At 45.3% G+C, this 22,591-nt stretch overlaps 1 protein-coding gene across 1 annotated transcript in view; it reads left to right on the top strand.

Moving 5' to 3' along the window:
* Positions 1–5,708: 5,708 nt before the first annotated feature.
* fancl (FA complementation group L) overlaps positions 5,709–22,591 on the top strand; it is a gene marked incomplete at both ends in the record, with an annotated part of 26,805 nt that continues 9,922 nt past the window's right edge. The window contains 7 exons of the mRNA XM_079229811.1: positions 5,709–5,792; positions 6,440–6,498; positions 6,574–6,634; positions 7,107–7,163; positions 8,538–8,635; positions 14,031–14,127; positions 16,083–16,151. Coding sequence (XP_079085937.1) covers positions 5,709–5,792; positions 6,440–6,498; positions 6,574–6,634; positions 7,107–7,163; positions 8,538–8,635; positions 14,031–14,127; positions 16,083–16,151 — 525 coding nt within the window. The remainder of the gene's footprint in view (positions 5,793–6,439; positions 6,499–6,573; positions 6,635–7,106; positions 7,164–8,537; positions 8,636–14,030; positions 14,128–16,082; positions 16,152–22,591) is intronic.

The raw sequence follows: 22,591 nt of genomic DNA, 5'->3' as shown, positions 1-22,591 counted from the left end.
GGCAAAAGTTAGCGGCAGACAATAAGCGCGAGCCAGGAATCAGGTGTCGGAGGTTCTCTGTACAACGACCCCAGATATCAGGCCTTAGAGTCAAAACCGGCTCAAGACCAACGGGCAAAAGAGTGCCCATTCAAAGCAGCACTATAATCAATATGTTTTTGTCAACGATGGGAAGAAATGCGACTTTGCGATGTGAAATCTCACTTCAATACAGTCAAGATAGCGGTGAAGATGGCAAAAAGGGGTTGATTATTCATCTCGCATCGTGCCATAACTTTAGCTTACCCTATCTCACAGAGGCAAGCAACAGAGCTAAGCCACGCCCCCTTCGCGCCGCGATTTTTCACGTTTGGTGTGAATACCCTCGTTTCACTCACGCGAGTAAATTCCGCGGTGGACGTGGTGCGAAATTTCGCGCCGCGTCCGGTGTGAACACAGCATAAGGCTGAGCCCTTCAGAGGAAGCTCATCTCCTTACTCTATCTCTAAGGCTGAGCCCGACAGAAGAAACTCATCTCCTTACCCTATCTCTAAGGCTGAGCCCGACAGAAGAAACTCATCTCCTTACCCTATCTCTAAGGCTGAGCCCTACAGAGGAAACTCATCTCCTCACCCTATCTCTAATGCCGTGTTCACACCGGACGCGACGCGAATTGCCGATTTATTCGCGGGGCGGCGAGATAGACGCGTTTGAGGCGGCGCGAACAGAACGCTTGACCTGGGGCGAACAAAGCGAAGGACGCGGCGCAAATTCGCGTGAGTTGTATTCTCCCAACTCCGGCGGAGAAATCGCGTGACGCAAAGTTGCGGCAGCAAATAAGCGTTGAGAATCAGCGTTGAGAAGCTCCGCCCGTCATCACCGCCATCCTGCCGTTCCTGAATGAAACTGCTGCTGCTCCGAAAGAACCAGCGCTGACAGCGGCTTCATTGAGACGCTGTTGTGGGACTACAGATAATATTATGAACCCAGACACCATGGAGTTTGATGTTCCGACATATGTGGAGTTTAATCAAAAAGTATAAAGCAGAACTAGTGGTTATTTATTCCATGGTCGATAGCGGAAATGAAAGCTAAGCCACGGCCCCTTTGCGACACAATTTTTTTCGCGTCTGGTGTGAACACTCTCGTTTCACTCACGCGAGTAAACTGCCGCGGTCCGGTGTGAACACGGCATAAGGCTGAGTCCTACAGAGAAAACTCATTTTGGCCGCTTGTATCCGAGACCTAGTTATTTCGGTCTTGACCCAGAGTTCCAGGAAAAGGCTCTCCCATCCACAACCTGACTTTTACCTTCAACAACTCAGTGTTGGCCCCGACTGCCAGGAACCTCAGTGTGACACTTGACAGAGAACTCTCCCTGAGTGCCAACATAACCGCAACAATACGTTCCTGTAGGTACATGGTGTACAATATCAGTTCACTCCGCTCCGCTTCAGCCAATCGGCTTGTAGCTCCGTCACTGAGAGCTAAACACTCACCAAAGTCACGACTGTTTGCTGTCCTAGCTCTTCAATGGTGGAATGAGCTCCCCAATGACATCAGGACAGCAGGAAGTCTTTACATCTTTTGCCGCAAACTAAAAACACATATTTTCCAACTATACCTTGAATGAAGAAAGTAGCACTTTCGTAGCACTTAAATGGCACTTACTTATAGCGCTTTCTTGAAGAAATTGTACTTTCTTGATTCTTGTTGTTCTGAGTTTGTCCTCATGGTTGAATGCACTTATTGTAAGTTGCTTTGGATAAAAGCGCCCCCTACAAAAAACCCAAGTCTACAAAGCACATGTAGACTGGTTGGGTAAACTCCTAGGACCCCTCAAGTAGTCTTGTGAGGGTAAAGAGTGAGTCCACTGTTCCACAATCAGGATGAAATCCGCACTGCTCGTCTTGAATTTGAGGTTCGTCAAGCGGTCGGAGCCTCCTTTCCAGCAACCTGGCATAAGCTTTCCCCTGGGAGTTGAAGACCTCCCGGACAGGATCCTCCACCAGACGTTCCCATTTCTACCTCACTACACGTTTGGGCTTGCCAGGTCTTTCTAGCCGACTCCCCCGCCATCTGATCCAACTCACCACCAGGTGGTGATCAGTTGACAGCTCTGCTCCTCTCTTCACCCGAGTGTCCAAGAAATACGGCCGCAGATCAGATGATACGATTACAAGGTCGATCATTGATCTCCGGCCTCAGGTGTTCGGATACCAGGTACACTTATGAGCCACCTTATGTCCGAACATGGTGTTCGTTATGGACAAACCATGGCTAACACAGAAGTCCAATAACAACACACCGCTCGGGTTCAGATCGGGCAAGCCGTTCCTCCCAATCACCGCCCTGGAAGTTTCTCTGTCATTGCCCATGTGAGCGTTGAATCTTTAGGAGAACTAGGGAGTCGGCAGACGGCGCCGTTTCCAGGACCCCTCCCACCGACTCCAAGAAGGCCGCATTCTCCGAACTGCCGTTTGGTGCACAAGCACAAACTGACAGAGCTTTACTTCCTGCAACCCGTAAGCGCAGGGAGGCGACCCTTTCGTTCCCCGGGCAAACTCCAACACGGCGGCGCTCAGCCGGGGGCTCGATCCCCACTCCAAAAGGACAAAGTCCAACCCTTCTCCAGGAGCTTGGTTCCAGAGCCAGTGCTGTGCGTGGAGGTGAGCCCAACTATATCTAGCTGGTACACAGGACAAACAGGGGAGTAATTCTTCCGGAGTTACAAGTATTTTCCTCCAATGGAGTCATATTTCATTGTTTTGGAGCGTAATTATTAGCCGTGGCCAGTAGAGTAGGAGAAAATATTCAGAATAAAATCTATTGGAGTAAAACAGCGTGACCACGTCCACTACGCCACTACACCACTACACCAGTAGTTCCGTTTCCGCCGCATTGAAACTTCTCGCTACGCTGCAACGAGCTGGCTGTTTATGGGATGGAGGAGAGCTGAAGGGAGTTATATCCACTTCTATATATAATTGAATCCACTTCTATGTAGAATTATATTCAGAATTGAATCCAATTATATATAGAATTGAATCCAATTCTAGTAAATTATCATCTTGTAGAGGTAAATATGAACACTGAATAGAGTCAAAAATACTCAGAATTATTAACTCTGAGGCAAGAGTTGATTTGACTCTATTTAGACTGGGACCAAATGTTATATTTTTAGAGTAATTATTTATTTAATTTGAGTAAAACTTACTTTAACACATTTACTGTGTACCTCTCCACCTCGTGCTCCAGCTCCGGCTCTTTCCCCGCTAGCGAGGTGACGTTCCACGTCCCTAGTGCTTGTCTATGCTGCCGGGGGTCGGCTCCCCAGGACCCCTGCCCGGCCCGTCTAGATAGCACCCGACCCCGATGCTGGTACCTGCGGGTGGTGAGTCCACAGGGTATTATAGTTTATATGTATTGCATATATCATTATTTGTACCCCTCTCATTAATATTCTTTTTTGTGTACACGTTTAAATACATGTAGGAAGGTATATGTATGGGTATGTTGTACATGTTTGTATGTATCTATATATATATATGTATATGCATATATACATGTGTGTATGTATGCATGTATGAGTGTATATATGTTTCCATGTATTTGCTACTAGCTAAACTATTAGTAATATTGTTTGCTATTATATTTTATCACGTGCCTTGTTTTTAGAAGTCGTATGTCAGGGACTGTTCTATTCTGTTCAAATTAAAAATAAAAATAAATACTAGTTATCTGTTCAACAAACATATTGATCTTTCATGTTTATTAATGAAATAAATAACCCTCTGAATTTCTAAGGATTGGAATCATTCTCCATGTCTGCCACATACTAAAGAAGTGTGTTGTCAACTTTATTACGACATCATTCCAAAAAAGGAAAAAGTGATTAGGAGACTGACGTGAAAAAGAAATCTAATGAGAGGCATTCATAAACTGAAGATGACACCTTAAACACCCTTTTCCCTGAGCATTTAGAATTTGCATGAATCTATATCCAATGTTATGACAAATCAGAATGTCATAGCTTCTGGACACGCGTTGGCTCCGTCTTATATCACATTTATGGCATATTTGAGCAGAATCTTTTGACTGTGCTGAGGTTATTTGTCTTCCAGTCACAGTCACAGCATCTCCTCTCATGAATGTCTGCGGATCAACCCACGCAGTGACAACCTGTCAGGGGTCAGGGGTCAGGGGAACACTAGCAGCCTGACAAAGGAAGCCTCGTGAGAGAAGAAGGAAAAGGATCTTTACTTCTCTTCCCAGTGACTGAAGAAGTTCATTATGGAGATAAGGCTGGCAGAATCAATAATTTCTTTTATAATCACTTCTTAAAACCCATTTTTATAGAATTGCTTTTAAGTGATGTCGTCCTTGTATGTCCTTTTATGATCTATGATGCTGTTCTTGTTCTTTTGTTCCCCTGGTTTTGTTTGCATATTTTATTTATTTGTCTGTTTTGATTATTGTAGTATTCATTGCCTATGGTCCTTTGTGTTTACAGATATTTAAGTTATGTCTTCTTTGCTTTTATGTAGAGCACTTTGTGAACTTTGTTTTTAAAGGTGCTATATAAATAAAGTTATTATTATTATTATTATCATTACAGAGCTTTCTGTTACAATCATGGGCCATAATGCAACTGTCCACCTCCACGTCAGTGCACAGTATTCTTCATGAATTGTACATTAAATACTGCATTGGAGTGCTTTTGAAAAATGACTAAATGGGCCCTATAATCACTGAAACTAGTGAATCTCAAATAGGGCTATGGAGATTTAAAAATATATATACAGTGGCTTGCAAAAGTATTCATACCCCTTGAACGTTTCCACATTTTGTCACATTACACGCCACAAACATACATATATTTTATTGGAATTTTATGTGAAAGACCAACACAAAGAGGTTCACCTTCCAGCAGGACAACGACCCTAAACACAAAGCCAGGGCTACAATGGAATGGTTTAAAACAAAACATATTCATGTGTTAGAATGGCCCAGTCAAAGTCCAGACCTAAATCCCATCGAGAATCTGTGGCAAGATCTGAAAACCGACGTTCACAAACGCTCTCCATCTAATCTGACTGACCTTGAGCTGTTTTGCAAAGAAGAATGGGCAAAACTCTCAGTCTCTAGATGTGCAAAGCTGGTAGAGACATACCCCAAAAGACTTGCAGCTGTAATTGTAGCAAAAGGTGGTTCCACAAAGTATTGACTCAGGGGGGCTGAATAATTTTGCACACCGCACTTTTCTGTTTTTTATTTGTGAAAAAACTTTGTGTTGGTCTTTCACATGAAATTCCAATAAAATATATTTATGTTTGTGGCGTGTAATGTGACAAAATGTGGAAACGTTCAAGGGGTATGAATACTTTTGCAAGCCACTGTAAAAGTATATATATATATATGTAAAAAGTAACATCCATTCAAAATCCTTTACAAATAGTTAATTAATACACTTATATTTTATTGAATATGTAACTTCATGAACTGAATTGTATATATTATATATTAAATCAGACACTGATTGCACAGTTCTGTGTATTACATATTTTTTTCAACCAAGAATGCGAGGAGGTCTCACCGACGAGCGTTTGCGACTGAAATTCCGACATTTTTATAAGTCCCTGAAGGCAGCGTCGTGACGTCACCCAATTTTGGATTCCATGGCGGGACGTGTTGCTTGTCAGCCTGGAGCGCGTGCCGTATAAGCCCTGATGGCGGCCCTGCTGGAGGACAACCCGCTGCTGCTGCCGCTCACCCGGGAGAAGACGCTCTACGACGGGTTCATCACCGTCCAGGGAAGTCTCCGTCCGGTTCTTCCGGTTACAACTTCTCCGAGCTGCGTTAAAACTAAAGCTCGTTTAGAGTCCTCGCTGCGGAGCTCCGTGACGGTAGAATATACAACTGGAGACTGTTCACGAAGGCCCACGACCCGCTGATGAAGTCGGCTTACGTGTGGTTCTCGAGACTGAAGAAAAAAAAACTGTTTTTTGTTAACTTTTCCTATTCAACTGCTGCGGCGGCCATGACGGCAGCGGCGACAGCAAAGCGACGGTTAAAGCTCCATTTAAACAGAACTATTGTTCATGTCTATACATGCGTTATGCCGACTTTTAAAGTGTGTCTCGTGGATTCAGATGAGCCTAACCCTGTGACACAACGTGCAGCTTCTACTTAGTTTAGACCTTTTATTGTGTTACATTTCTCAACGGAGTTCTGCAGGCTTCTTTCCAGTCAGCTGTAGAGGTTATGACGTCATGCAGCTGTAGAAGTTATGACGTCATGCAGCTGCAGAGGTTATGCAGCTGCAGAGGTTATGACGTCATGCAGCTGCAGCGGTTATGACGTCATGCAGCTGCATCTCGTTTAAGCCCGTGTATTCTGCTCTGGTCATAAGCCTGCTGACGCCCGTCACGTCCTTGACACCCTGCTGTGCCTCTTCCAGGAGCGGGACTTCCGGCTGAGAGTGCTGCTGCCACCAGGTCGTCCCTTCAGACGGGCCAGGTGAGTGCATCCTCCTCCGGCTCTTTACGGCACAGCGTGCAGGTGGATGTGTGTGACTCTGCCTTTGCTCTGCAGGCTGCACTGCTGCTGGCAGCTGAAGCACCTGTTGCAGGGCTACGAACACATCGTGAAGCAGGTAACTATCCGCTGCAGCGCCAGAGATCAAGGCTCTTTGAGTCCAACACATTGTGTTGTCTGGCTGCTCTTATTGATCTCATCCATCGTTTCATATGCTTTTGTCACGTCATTCTGGCCCTTTTGTGTTTCCTGCGCCCTTCTTGTCAGCCTCGCCTCACTCAGAAGCAGAAGAAGAAGAAGAAGAAGAAAAATATTTTCCACAGTTTAATTAACATCGCCTGGAAAATGTCCCTATTTGTTATGCTGCCCCTCAGGGTTATTTGGATGAGATTGATATTTCACCCCGGGCTGCAAAGTTCATTATTTTCACAGCCTTTAAGCTATCATTAATTATTAAAGCTGGTGACAGCCCCCATTAATCACAAACACTGTGTTTGATTTGAACGGCTAGCTAGAGGAGGGGAAGGAAACAGACAGTTTCACTTCATTATCCCAGCATTCAGGACGTCTCTCTCTGTTTGACTCCTCAGAGGCTGCAGCAGGCGCCGGATCTCGTCTCCTTCCTCCTGGAGCTAAGGACCGTGTTGGTAAGAGCACGGCGACCCCGCGGTCACTTTGACATGCCGCTGTACCAACAGGAAGTAGATGAGGACCTTCAGGCGCCGTCGATGGCCTTGATAATGAAGCACACGTGTTTATGTTGTGAGATTAATGTAAAAGTGTGTAATAGAAATAATTCTATGTCTCGGGTGGAGAGTTCAAAGGTTTCAATCAAAATATGACAAACAGACAAACAGAGTTTCTCTGGTCAAAACAAAATGGCTCCGTTCGTTTATTCATGCTTGCGCAAGCAGGGAGAAATCTTAACAGCCACGAATCATCGATGTCTGTCAGGGTTTTTCAACCACACTCATCAATTTGACAGTGAGTTATATACTTTTCAAATGACCATCCTTTTAAGACCCATCTCATCTCTCATTGGTTCCCACTATACCACATGTGATATACATTGAACTGTGTGTTCCACGTCTCCATATACATTGAACATCTTCCACGTGTCTTGTACTTTGATCCATCTATAGTATATTTCCAACCAATCCACTGTCTCCACATACATCAGATCACGTATAGAAAGATGACGGCGTCCTTACATCAGCATATTTGTCAATCGATTAAGAGCGATATATATACCTTTGAACGTCCTTTTACCAGATAATCAGCATCTTAGAGTTCTTATCAGCTGGTTTGAACTTGAGTACCTTCAACCCCTATGTTATCAGTCTCTCCACGTCTTACTTGTAGTTACTCATTATCTGAACATACACATTATTAAAACCATGTTGAATCAATGAATATATATTAAAATACAGCATATACATATTTTCCCATTACAAGTGTAACAACCCGTGAACAAAGGCGCCAGTTGGCCTCAGTGGAGCTCGATCTGTTTGCTCTTAGTGGAAAGGGGACTCCGTGGTATGGTGAGCATCCTCACCAGGCAGGGTTCTTACGGTCATAGAAAACCTGGAAAAGTCATGGCATTTTAAAATGGTTATTTCCAGGACTGTAAAAGTCCTTGAAAAAAATAAAATCCCCAAAGTTTAGTAAAAGTCATGTAAATGTGTTATGTTCATGATGCTCATTTACGCTGAGTTTGAAATAATGAATATGCTTTTAAAAGAAAGACTCAAAATATAAGCAGGCATACATACAGGCATCTATATAAATGTTTATTCTTTTAATCAAACTATTGTCTCATTAATTTGTGTCATTTAAGGTTCACTGTATGCTTTGAATTCTCATTGTTAGTTTAAATACTACATTTACTCACTTTTTTTTATGTATACAAAATGTTTGGTGATTGAATTTGGTTTAAAGTCATGGAAATCCATTGGTCAAGATGTGTATGATGAGCATCCTCACCTGGGTTTGAAGTTGGATGTGTTCTCTCTTGGTTGCAGGAGGTTTGTCTGAAAAGTCGCCCCGAGTGCCGCTCCATCCCGCCTCCGCAGTACTACTCCCAGCTCATTGCTGAGATGGAGACCCTCGGCTGGGACAGGTGAGTGACCGCTGGGAGCCGACGCTGCAACTCTGTCTGACAGGAGCCCAAAGCCAGGTCAGGTAGGACGGGTAGCTGAGCCGTGCTGCTCCAGGCCTTTCCGCACCTGGCTCGGGCTTTTATTGTGAAGGGAAAGAACAGCAAGAGGGGGATCTGGTCTTTGTCGAGGTTGAAAGGATTTAGAAAGTTTGCCATCTCGGTTCCGACTGCGGATCCTCCGTGTTGTTGTTTAATAAAGATCTCAACCCGTCCTGCACGACGTGATTGGTTGATGCTTTACTGAGCGGTCTGAGACAAATCGGCCTCCTCACGAGTCTCGTTTTCTGCTGTTAATGTTCGCGTTCAAACAAATGTTCGCGGAACAAATACATTGTCAGGTCACTGAATCGGGTTGTGTTGACGATTTTACTCTTCCTTCCCCACGAACTTTCAACAACTGAAGAAAACAATTTAGGATTATTAACTTCTTTTTTACACCGGTGGGGTGAAATGTGTCTGTGGTAACTTAATAACAAGTTAAGTTAGTTAACAAAATATCTTTGGGTCCAGTGCTTGGGTTCAGTGTTTGGGTTCAGTGTCCAGTGCTTAGGTCCAGTGTTTGGGTCCAGTGTTTGTGTCCAGTGTTTGGGTCCAGTGTCCAGTGTTTGTGTCCAGTGTTTGTGTCCAGTATTTGGGTCCAGTGTCCAGTGTTTGGGTCCAGTGTTTGGGTCCAGTGTCCAGTATCCTGGGTCCAGAGCTTGGGTCCAGCGTTTGGGTCCAGTGTCCAGCGCTTGTGTCCAGCGCTTGGGTCCAGCGCTTGGGTCCAGCGCTTGGGTCCAGCGCTTGGGTCCAGCGCTTGGGTCCAGGGTCCAGTGCTTGGGTCCAGGTTGTGATGTAGATCACCCGTGGTCACGCAGCTGGTTCCTAACTTGATCCCGAACACACAAGTCTCAAGTTGTCCCTGGAACTCGGCGGTTTCGGCGTCGTCTTCTTGTAAATGACCCGTCTTCTGCACCCTCAAGAAGGAATCTGTTTTTTAGTGTTTTCTTCTTGCATATGTCGGTAAATACCCTCACGCCTGAATTTGAAAGCTTTTATGTGTCTTTACTTCTGTCGTCTTGCATTCCCGCTTCAAAAGTGAACAAAATATAATAGCTTGTGTTTGCAGCAGATTTTATTTTCTGCAATTATCCATAATCCAATGGAAAAACCCCACTGGCTTTTCTTTGTGGGGGGAACCAGCGTGGCGCTGACCTCCAGGGTGGCCTGCAAGACGACGGCCACAATGCTGGTCGTCACTAGATGTGACCGGTTGCTTGGCTCTCAGTGAGAATGACGCGATCGCCAATGCTTATTTAGTAATGATGAACCACGCGGTCCTCTGGACTCTGAAGTCATTCGCCTCTTGTGCGATGGTCGACACACCAACTCTGGGGTTTCTCCCCTCAGAAGCCACACCTCAGAGGTCATGAGCCAAAAATAAGCAACGTTGAGCAACTCCAAGCCAGAGACAGATACATCTTATTGAAACTGTAAGTTATTGGTTTATATTCTTCTAAATGTCTGTATTTCCCCCCAGAGGTGAGATTAGCATACCAAGGTGTCCGGCTGCAGACCTTTGGTGCTTTAAGTGGCTATATGGAGCAGGCCTTGCTTTAAACCCCCAGCAGTCTAAACTGATGGGAGAGTCTGCAACAACACAGCTCTCAGTAACGAACAGCTCTTAATGACTTCCTTATTTTTAGTTATTGAGTTATAGTTAAATCCAGGTCACATTTAATAACTCTCAGCCCGCGACAGGCCCAGCTAATGCCGCCTCCACTCGTCAGGAGAGGAAAGATATCTTCTCCCCCAGCTCGGATTAAGTCTCCACTACTACACTCATTTTCCACTTTCCTATTAATGATACAATTATGATATTAGCAAAATGCAAATGTCTCTAATTGAAGACTCTCAGGTTTTAATAGGAGCGGGGGGTAAAGGTATGCGTTAGCTGGAAGTGGACCAGCATCACTGTGGGTGTCGCGTTACGGTTAGCAGGCATTACACACAGTGGGCCGCAATCTCCAGAGCACTCCACACTCGCTTAGCGTCTTAATTGGTGTGGGCCTCTGCTAATAGCCACCAGGGGCTGCATCTGTAATCCTGTCTGCTGATTGGGCCAGGTAGAGGTGTGTGTGTGAGAGAGTCTGTCTGTCTGTGTCTCTGTCTGTGTCTCTGTGTGTGTTTCTGTCTGTGTGTCTCTCTCTCCCTCTCCCTCTCTCTCTCTTTCTCCTCTCTCTCCCTCCCCCTCTGCTTCTCCATTCCAGCACATAAGGGTGCAGCCATCTTTAATTGGCGGTTGATGGCACGCCACGTGTTAATTAATGGGAAAAAAAACAGGTCAAGTAGGTGGACCTCCATCACTAAGTGACCCCGGGAGGCTTCAGCTCATAACGGACTCAGCTGGTCCCGTGTTCACAGCCCAGCTCCTCTTCTCACTCCGTTGGGCCCTTCAGAATAAAATGACTCCATGATGGCACCTAATCCCTAAGCCTGGAGGACCCAACGGATGTTGGGCCCTCCAGGCCCGCTGAGGGATTAGGTGCCATCATGGATTCATTTGATTCTTTTTACATTATTAGACCGGCTAATAAATGACTCCTAATCATGGGATGTAATCATAAGTAGGGCCTGGTTCTATAGTTCCGTCCAGTGGTCTGCAAACAGCTGATGAGCTAGCACACCGCTATCTGCTTTGTAAGAGGACTCTGGTCCACAAGCGCCTTCGTGTCGCTTGTGGATTTCTCACCCGAGCATACGTGTCACTCTCACTGTTCATTCATCACGTTGTCCGCAAAACAAAAAGCATTCAGAGAGACGCACACGAGCAGCAGCAGCGTGTGGAAGAAGCTGCAACGGGACACTCTCATCAGTCTCCCAGCAGGACCGCGGACCGTCACGCTGGTTCCATCAGGGCCGAGGAGGGGCGGCTCGTCCTCGGGATCCGGGTGCGAGACCTCGGAACTGTGTGTGTGTGTGTGTGTGTGTGTGTGTGTGTGTGTGTGTGTGTGTGTGTGTGTGTGTGTGTGTGTGTGTGTGTGTGTGTGTGTGTGTGTGTCCGATACGATAGCAGAGCCCGTCAAGATCCATCACAGATTTACTTCTTTTTATTTAACCACTGTTCCAAAAAATAACTCCAAAGTCAGAGTAACCTAGAGACACAGCTCTACTGATATCAGCTGATCGGACTCACAGCTAGACCTGGAATGCTAAAACAAAAGAGTTTGAATCCCAAATGTAGATTTGCACTTTAATGGATAAGTTAAACTCTACAGAATGAACATGTCCATTTAACTTGGTTGCTCTGCTAGCACCCTGCAGGAGAGGCAGTGATGCTAACGCATTCCTTTAGTCCCAGGTGGCTTTAAAAAGGTCTTCTAATGTCTAATATCTGGCTTTTTCAAAAATATTTTCAAACCTTCAAACCCCTCTGCATCGTGCGTTAGACCAGCAGACAGAACCCAACCCCCCAGAGTCACGGCGGAGAGAGAAACTCTTTTGTTCACTTGTTCAACTTCTTTTGTATGGATTAGTTCATTTGGATGCTTGTCACTTCCACTTGCGCGGGTTTATTAAACGGTCACGTTGACAGGCTTGTATTTATTGCTGTAAGCGGTAATGGGCTTTTTTTTTTTTTAGGTGTGTGTGTGTGTGTGTGTGTGTGTGTGTGTGTGTGTGTGTGTGTGTGTGTGTGTGTGTGTGGGTCGGTCGGTCGGTCGGTCGGTCGGTCGGTGTCGGGTCAGCCTGTAAGAAAGCCGTCGGGGTACAGCGGCAGCGTGCGCGTTGCCCTTCGCCGGCGTTTGAGTGCAAAGCGAGGAGACCCTTTTAATGAATCGGGAGCCCGCCGCCCATCATTCCATCACTTCGTGTGTGTGTGTGTGTGTGTGTCGCCCCCCCCGCTCGCATCATTCCTCGCTAACTCACCCCGTAAATCCTCGGCAGATATACGGCCGCGTCAGCCTCGCCGCGGAGCGACCGCCGCGCTGTAAATCTGGAGAGGGAACCTGTCCGCTGCTTCGGTCTGTGACGGGTCTTTTGGTCTTCGGGTCTCGGGCAGGTTGAGACGGACTCCCAGCAGGACGTCTCACAGCAGGACGTCTCACAGCAGGACGTCACACAGCAGAACGTCTCACAGCAGAACATAGAAACAACAGAACATAGAAACAGTCTTACACCGTGGCAGAGAAATATAACCACATCCCTTCTGAGGTTTCTTTCTTCCACTGAATGCTTAATTGCTCTTTGACACCTAAATAAAACTCACCAGTCTCGTCTGAGTCGGTCTCTGCACTGTTCCATCCATCAGCAGCTCTGATTTGGTCCAAATAAATCCCTATTTTTACAAATACAATCACAATCTTTTGTGGTTTCATCCTCTTGTAGAACTGTTCTCCGCTCACCGTGGGAAAAGTCTCTCCAACAGCACTAGAGTCGAGTGACACAACAATGAAATAATGTTCGTGTCAGCAGCGTGTTGAATGGAGGTTAACTGCTCAGTAGTGGGATTGTGATTTACAGGTGCAGCGACTAGAGATCCGGTTCTAACCGGAACAGATAAGACGGTAGTAAACTGTTCTGCCTTCGGTCCTTTTGAAGCGTTGTTTAGCCCTAACATACAGACTTAGAAGTTATAACACCGTTCAAGAAAGACAATTTGCCTACATATGAATAATAAAGCAATATTGATTCTTTTTTTTTGTCTTTTTTTCTCTCTCAAAATAAGCAAGGAACTAATAAAAGTATCAAAAGGGAACTGAACTGAACCCTTTAATATTCACCTGCTAAGTGGGAAGTAGAACGCCGAGCGGTTCTCCAGATGTGCGAAGGACACACAAACACCTATATGTGCAGACACCTGCCTGTATGTGCAGACACCTGCCTGTATGTGCAGACACACATGTGCAGACACACGTAAAGGATTCCTTGCTTTACCGTTGGATGTGAAAGGGTCGCACTAGTTTATAGGACTGTGCAATTAACCGAGTGTACACACAGTTGGTACGTTTGCTCATAGTTTTATGAGGACGCATAAAACCTGGGTGTTCTGTCGCGGCTGCGATGAAGATAATGCCCGCAGCCTCGGCGTGATTGCTTTGGTTATGTTCCTCCATTAGAGCATTAAAAGGCCACATGCTGGAGAGGAATGCAAATGAGAGTTGGTAGAAGGAAGGCCGTGGCGACGCCAGTATTTGTGGCACGCGTGCGGCTCTGCAGATGTAATGTCACCACGTTAGTGATAAATCTCAAGGCGGAGTTGATGTCTCAATATTGCTCTGCGGCTTTGATTAACGACGGACGATGGCCGCTGTCAGTTTACAGTGTCGCGTGCCACTGTCTGCGAACGGCAGTTGATTTATCGTGCACGTCTCCGCAGGCTGCTCTTCATCGACACCGAGTTCCGAACGCTGAGGCTGAAGGCGGAGGACTCCTCAGGACGGCAGAACGTTCTCACTGTTCAACTCAAGTCTAGGGTAAGAGACACACACACACAGTTTACTGTAAGGACCAGATCAAATAGAACTCCTTCACAGTTGGATGTTGACCTGCCAGCCGATCCGAACCCAAACAGGCCGACCCCACCGAGCGCATATTGGGATGTTCAATTTGCTGACAGCAAATCGCTGATTTACATCCGCGCCCCCCTAAATCTGGGTCAAACCGGAGAGGGTGTGGTGAGACGCGAGGTCCCGCTGTGTCTGAGATGTAGCACAGATAAAACCTCTCCACATTAGACCCCAGCGTGATGGAAACCGCTCCTCCATGCATAGAGGACCAACACACTCATCTGCAGACCGCAGCAAAATACAGAGCACTTGAAACGCGTAAAATAGTCAACGAGAGATGGCAAAGAGTGTTTTAATATCATTTGGTTCGGGGAACACATCATGGGTTTTGGTCGAGTTTAGTAGTGAATTGTAGATGCTTGTAGACTCGACTAGTCAAGGACTGGATGGACCGATTCATAAAACAGCCGCTCGGCTTCTGCGGCATCAAAGCCCCGCTAATGAAACAAAAAGAAATGCGTAGCAAAGGGTGAAACTGGCCTTTTGCCAGATTGGACTCGGCCGCCACACGTTCTGGCTGCATCTGAGCCGCGGGTTCATCAGCGCAACGTCTTTGGTAAATCGGACCGTGGGATAGGGCCGATCAGCTATCTGGGGTAACCGCCTCAAATAGGCCGAAGGATCCACCGAGTCCCAGCGCCCCGTTGTAAGAACAGCAGCTCTACCTGGTGCCTTGTGTTGACCTGACAGGAGGATTCAAGTTTATTACAACTCTGCAGGGACGTTGTTGTGGAGCGCATGGGGAAGAAACACGACCAGTCGGACAGAAGTCTAACTTTCAGTCTGAACAGCGAAGGCCAGTATGGCAGGTCAAAGTTGAACTGGGGAGGTGGCGTGTAACTTGTGGCCAACTGCGGTTCTTAAATGAGATAAATGGCTTGCAACCCCAAAAGCATTTGTCCAGCGGACGACATGAGTGTGTTCCAAGAACTGGAAACCGAACTCCAAAAGATGGCCCAGACCCTCATGCGGAGATTGAGCCAACACAAGACTTCTAGCTGCTCGGTTTGCATCGGGGGTTGTGCAATTGTTTTGTTTGTGACATCATCCCAATGTAGAGTTAATGGTCCAAACAGGAGAGGCGGACCATTGTTCAACAAAGGGCCATTATTCCGAAGGCCCTTTGAAAGTCTGTATTTTCTGGAGAGTCTCCCTGCAGTAAACAGAAGCACATGACTCACTACAAGCTCGTAGCTGGCAGGATTGTTGGTATCTTAGTGGGGCTGCGGATCCTCGGCATCGTGAGGTGCTGCTTCCGAAGCCCAGAGGACACCGTCAGGGACCAGGGACGGTGGTGAGAAACCCCTCTGGGTCCACCTGCCCACCTGGCCCTCCCTGCTTCCGCCAGATCCAGCGTCAGGTCATCCCTCACCACACAGCGAGGGAGGAGGCAGCACTGGCATGGGCACAGAGGCTGGGTGGCAGGGGAGGGGGAGGAGGGAGGAGAATGGGGAAAGGACGGAAAGTTGAACAGAGGAGATTTGACCAAAGGTTCTGAAAACCCCTTAAACTGTGGAGCCGATATGGGCTCTATGGCAGATATTGCTATAAAAACTGTATAATTCACTTCTTCATTTACTCATAACCAGTAACATATAGACTGATATGTACACATCAAAACACACAACTCACATTATACTCTTTTATTATAACACCAGCATTATTCAAATAGCCCTAGTGGTTGCAGAGATGCACTCGAGCAGAGGCCTAACAATAGGTGGGTGTTCAAAATGTTTTAATAAGGCTTTAAGGAGGTTCGGCAGCATTATGGTGGCCCTTGATTTTTAGACGGCACTAAACGGTCGGACTCTTAACGGATGTTTTAGTTTCAGCTCATAACTTCATACCCATCGCCTCCACAGCACCCGGCAGAAGCTCCTGAATGCTCGGCGGACCTGCCGGTCCCTCTGGCCATGACCTGGACCCCACAGGTACGCCCAGCGATGGGACCGCTTTTCATTCAACGTACTGCAGCAGAGACCTGTCAATCACCTTGTAGCCCCGCCCTAAAGCGCACCCTGCTTTATGGTCTGTTTGACTCTAAATGACCATAATTTACCAAATGAACATCATGCTGTATTAAAGAAGACTTGAAACTAGAGATTGAGACATAAACTCATGTTTACAATGTTTACTGAGGGAATACATCAAGAGAGAAGTAGAGTCATTTATATAGACTTCTATACAACCAGAGGAGTCACCCACTGGTGGTCAGGAGAGAGAATGCAGCTTTAACACATGAAGCATAGACTTCTATACAAGCAGAGGAGTCACCTCCTGGTGGTCAGGAGAGAATGCAGCTTTAACACATGAATCATAGACTTCTATACAACCAGAGGAGTCACCCCCTGGTGGTCAGGAGAGAGAATGCAGCTTTAACACATGAAGCATAGACTTCTATACAAAGTATGGCATCCCCTGCTTTATGGTCTGTTGACTCTAAATGACCATAATTTAGTAAATGAACATCATGCTGTATTGAAGAAGACTTAAAACTAGAGATCGATCTGAACCCCCAATATAAATCATACCTTTGCCATAAACCATGACTGTAATTTGTTCTCTGGATTAATTTTCAATAATCACACACTCCGTCTTAATTATCCTTTCATGTTATGTATGTTTCATGTGGGTAAATACCAAATCCCATTTCAATCATCATCAGATGTATGAAAGGTCGTGCAGATACACATCCAATAAACATTTCAAGGCCGCACATTCCCGGCTGCCGTGTCACAAGATTATTATTATTATTATCTTATTTGTCAAATATATTTGGCATTTTTGTATTTTTCCCCGAGCTGCAAATGTGGACAGGGTTGATGTTAGGATAGGACATACACTTTATTCATCCCCAAGGGGAAATGTGGTTGTGGCAGCAAGCAGAGTTACATAGAAGACATTCAAGAAAATTAAATAATAAAAGTGCAAAAAAATATATATATATAAAAATATGTATATATGTTTTATATATGAACATATATATGTGTATATATATGTGTGTGTGTATATATGTGTGTATATATATATATATATATATATATATATATATATATATGTATGTATATATATATGTATATATATATATATATATGTATATATATATGTGTGTGTGTATATATGTGTATGTGTATATATATATATATATATATATATATGAATGCTCTCTTGTAACAGTCCTTACTCACAGTCAAAAACAACAGTCAGTTTGTCCATCATAAAAAGTGCTGCTCCGTATCTGAGCATTACTCTGCCTAGTGTTTCACATATGTAACAGAAGGAGTGTGTGTGTGTGTGTGATGACAGTGTAGGCAAAATTCGAGGGAGGAGAGAAAAATATTTGAGTGGAGAGATGGTTGTGTGTGTGTGTGTGTGTGTGTGTGTGTGTGTGTGTGTGTGTGTGTGTGTGTGTGTGTGTGTGTGTGTGTGTGTGTGTGTGTGTGTGTGTGTGTGTGTGTGTGTGTGTGTGTGTCGTTGAGCTGATACATGGCAGGCGTACAGTGAGGACCAGCTTAGAACAGCGCTACCGTATGGAGCCTGTCTGCATGCTGGGCCGTTGATGGATCTCTCCCACACTGCAACATTGTGTGTGTGTGTGTGTGTGTGTGTGTGTGTGTGTGTGTGTGTGCGTGTGTGTGTGTGTGTGTGTGTGGGTGGAGGGGGAGGGCCTGTCTGTCGGTGGACCTGACATGTTCATTTGAATGAGTAATTATTGCCTGCTCTGTTGCAGGGCCAAGACATGCCACTCTGTGCATTTGTGTGGAACTAGAATGGGAAGAGAGATAAACCCGTGTGTGGCTGTGTGTGTGTGTGTGTCCTTTGTGGTAGCAGACTATAAAGGTGATTTTTAACAACTTAAAACTGCATGAATTAAGAAATCGAGGAGGTTCCAGTGTGAACAAAAGTGAGTGACGACACGCATAGACTTGACTATTTATGTATGTGTGTGTGTGTGTGTATAGCTTTTTTTTAAAGATGCTTTCCCTCACATCACCAATAGAGTGATGTGAGGGTATCCTCTTTTTCATTTTAATAATTTGTAATAGCATGATGTAATGCACAGTCAGAGATGTATTCAAGAGAGTACCCTTTAACATTTGGTCTAGACCAGCGGTTCCCAAACTTTTTAGGCCACGCACCCCCTTCTACATCCGGACCGGGTTCACGCACCCCCAATCCCCCACACCTTAAAAAAAAATGCAACAGAGCCTATTTATAGCCGCATAAAATCGGACCAATGCGAGAACTGTTTGCTCGCGCGTGGCGTTTGTTACAATATTTAGTCCGCTGTATACATTTCAGTTACACAGGGCGTCACTTTTAAAGAGCAATAAGGGGCCGTTCACACCAGACGCGACTCTTAAAAACGCGTCGCTAACAAAACCATTGTTTTCCTATGGTACGGCGCGCCTTTCATGCGCGCTTTTTAAATGCCGCGCGACGCGTTTTTCTAGCGTTTTTTCGGCGCGCTTAAAAGTTGAAATATTCTCCACTTTAAGCGCCTTCCGCGGAGTCGCACAGCTCCCTGGATGGCGAGGACACACGCCCAGGCTCAGAGGCAGATTGCATTTCACATGTATTTACTTAATCACAGTAAGCCACGTAAAGAACAAAGAGTGGCACATGCATAGGCTCAGAAACAGATATAAATAAAAAAGGAGGAGTCCATATGAGGATGTTCACATGCAGCGCAGCCTGCAGCAAGAGAGATAGAGAGGGAGAGGGAGAAAGTGAGAGACGTGAGTCTCTATTTGAGAGACTCACGTGAATGAGACTGCAATTGTTTTTGGTTGTTTTGTAACTCTTCCAATTTGGATCTAAAAAATGTAAGGGGCTTCTGACTTGCACTGGCATGCTTGGTGTTCAGGTGGCGGCGCAAATAAGAGGCTTCAGACAGCTGTTAGCCAGAACCTCACTGCACAACACGCACTGTGGCTTCGGGCAATCTGCATTGCCAATCCAAGTGAAGCCCAGACCCAGATAATTGTCATCATGTTTCCTCTTTTTTTTCCCAGTCTGATGCTCACTCTCGTCTCCTCTTTTTCCGACTCCCGGTCGATTTCTTCTCCCGGTCTCTCCCCAACGCACCTCTCCGTTTCTCTCCCTCCGGTTCCTCCCTCTCTCTCTGTCCCTCTCCTCTTTTATTACTCAGGCATGAAAATCCCTCATCTTTCGGCGAAATTCGCCGTTTTGAAACCAAAATATGTCATCCACGTGAATCACGTAGAGTTTTTGTTTTTTGGGGGGGTCAACTGTCCGCCGTTTCTGAGATTGGAGTGGGACACGGAAAAAAAACTGAGGTCGTGGTCATCTTAGCAATAGAAGATCTTTGACGTCGCGAGTCTTGGCCAATCAGCGTTAAGATGTCTACAGCGGCTTCATTTCCCTCCCACCAGTTTTTTAATGGCAAACTAGTCAGCTAGCTAACACGTTAGCTAACGTTGTTGGAGAGACATAGAGTGAGATTACTGGCAGCGGAGAGTCCGTGGCAGCGTGTGACGTCAGCCAGGAGAGCGGCGAGTCAGCGGCGCTGCAGTTCTACCTGCCGACACCTGACTACATATAAGGAGAGGACAATGGAGATTTTATCCAACTTTTATTTTAATAAAAAAAACGAAATGAGTTTCCTCTGTAGGGTGGCCGGGCTCCTGTTTATATTGAAGGGTTTAAGATCTACGTGTAGGAAAAAGTGTATCCTCCAGTTAATTATAATCTATATAGTTATGCGGTTATAATCACTGTCACACAGAGAGAGGTGTGCATGTTCAGGTTTACCTGGTGGAAACATTATTCAGTGTTCTAGACTAACAGTGACGTCTCCTCAAAGTGGTATAACAGTATGACATAATATGGTCAAATAAAATAAAAAGGCTAGTACATTATACATATTATGGCATATAAGTGTAATTTTATGAAGTGAAATGTAGTAGTAGCAAAACAATATTCAGTATAGTACAGCAGTATTGCATATTGTAAGTATTAAGTCTACAAAATATATACACACACACACACTACCGTTCAAAAGTTTGGGGTCACTTAGAAATGTCCTTATTTTTCAGAGAAAAGCACTGTTTTTTTCAATGAAGATTACATTAAATAAATCAGTAATACACTATACATTGTTAATGTGGTAAATGACTATTCTAGGTGGAAATGTCTGGTTTTTAATGAAATATCTACATATGTGTATAGAGGCCCATTTCCAGCAACTATCACTCAGTGTTCTAATGGTACATTGTGTTTGTTCATCGCATAGAAGACTAATGGAGGATTAGAAAACCCTTGTGCACTTATGTTAGCACAACTTAAAACAGTTATGCTGGAGAGAGAAGCTTTACAACTGGCCTTCCTATGCATAGCATCACATGTGTGGGTTCATTATATTCTCAAAATGGCCAGAAAAAGAGCTAAGAGCAAACTTTTGAACGGTAGTGTATGTATATATATATATATACATACATATATATATATATATATATATATACATATATATATATATATATATACATGTATATATATATATGTGTGTGTGTGTATATATGTGTATATATATGTGTGTGTATATATGTGTATATATATGTGTATATATGTATGTATGTATGTATGTACACACACTTGGGTATTGACAAAAGAAGAATTAAAACCCATAATGATCATAGTTTGTCAGTTTCTCGACGAGTGACGCTGTTCGGCACTGACTCGTCCGTCACTGCCTCTATTTATTAAATTGTACATTTTTAATTTTAAATTTAAATCTTACAAAGGGACATTTTATAATTAAAAAAATCCTACTTATTTTTTTATTTTTTATTATGTTTAATATTAATTATTACACCATTAGACCACCATTACATTTTTCCTCTTGCGCACCCCCTAGAGGCAGCTCTGGTCTAGACTGCCATGACCATCTCAGAAGATCAATAAGCCACAGGCCTGTACATTTAATAAATACACATGAAGATCAAACCTCCAAATCTGTATATGACAAACAGAGTAAGATGATGAGATCAAGTCCTATACCAAGTTAACACACTTCCAATACATGTAGACTTCTTCAAATACTAGTCGAGGCCATGGCAACTTCCACCGCCCTTTCTACGGCTCCATGGTGCGTTCACTGCCCCACTGTACCTCCATGGTGCGTTCACTGCCCCACTGTACCTCCATGGTGCGTTCACTGTACCTCCATGGTGCGTTCACTGCCCCGCTGTACCTCCATGGTGCGTCCACTGTACCTCCATGGTGCGTTCACTGTACCTCCATGGTGCGTTCACTGCCCCACTGTACCTCCATGGTGCGTTCACTGTACCTCCATGGTGCGTTCACTGCCCCGCTGTACCTCCATGGTGCGTTCACTGTACCGCCATGGTGCGTTTACTGTACCTCCATGGTGCGTTTACGGCCCCACTGTACCTCCATGGTGCATTCACTGTACCTCCCTGGTGCGTTCACTGCCCCACTGTACCTCCAAGGTGCGTTCACTGCCCACTGTACCTCCATGGTGCGTTCACTGCCCCACTGTACCTCCAAGGTGCGTTCACTGCCCACTGTACCTCCATGGTGCATTCACTGTACCTCCATTGTGCGTTCACTGCCCCACTGTACCTCCCTGGTGCGTTCACTGCCCCACTGTACCTCCATGGTGCGTTTACGGCCCCACTGTACCTCCATGGTGCATTCACTGTACCTCCATGGTGCGTTCACTGCCCCACTGTACCTCCAAGGTGCGTTCACTGCCCACTGTACCTCCATGGTGCGTTCACTGTACCTCCATGGTGCGTTCACTGCCCCACTGTACCTCCCTGGTGCGTTCACTGCCCCACTGCACCTCCATGGTGCGTTCACTGCCCCACTGTATCTCCAAGGTGCGTTCACTGCCCCACTGTACCTCCATGGTGCGTTCACTGTACCTCCCTGGTGTGTTCACTGTCCCACCATACCTCCATGGTGCGTTCACTGCCCCACTGTGTGTGTGTGTGTGTGTGTGTGTGTGTGTATGTGTGTGGCTGAACGTGACACCGATGGCGTTGATAAAAGCAGCACCTTCTTAGTGCCGTTCGTGTAAAAAGAAGAATTATTTCAGCTTGCCGGCTTCTTAAGAGCCAAATTGAGGTCAGTCAGATATATATATATATATATATATATATATATATATATATATTATATTAATAATAATGAATTTCTACAGCAGACCAATTGAGATGGCCAAGGAGCTAATCTCAGCTCAGATTCAGTGCTTTTCATACTTTCATACTTTCTTCCTTCTCACAGATCCAGCATGAATTAAATTACCAGCTCTTCCTCCTCTTCCTCGTGAACTGGGCTGAGCGTAGTTATCCTGCGCTGTAACCGTAATCATGCCACTGGCATT

The sequence above is a fragment of the Taurulus bubalis genome, assembly GCF_910589615.1.
Source record: "Taurulus bubalis genome assembly, chromosome: 14".
NCBI lineage: Eukaryota > Metazoa > Chordata > Actinopteri > Perciformes > Cottidae > Taurulus > Taurulus bubalis.
The sequence above is the reverse complement of the archived record's forward strand: the minus strand, read 5'-3'. Positions and strand labels throughout refer to the sequence as shown.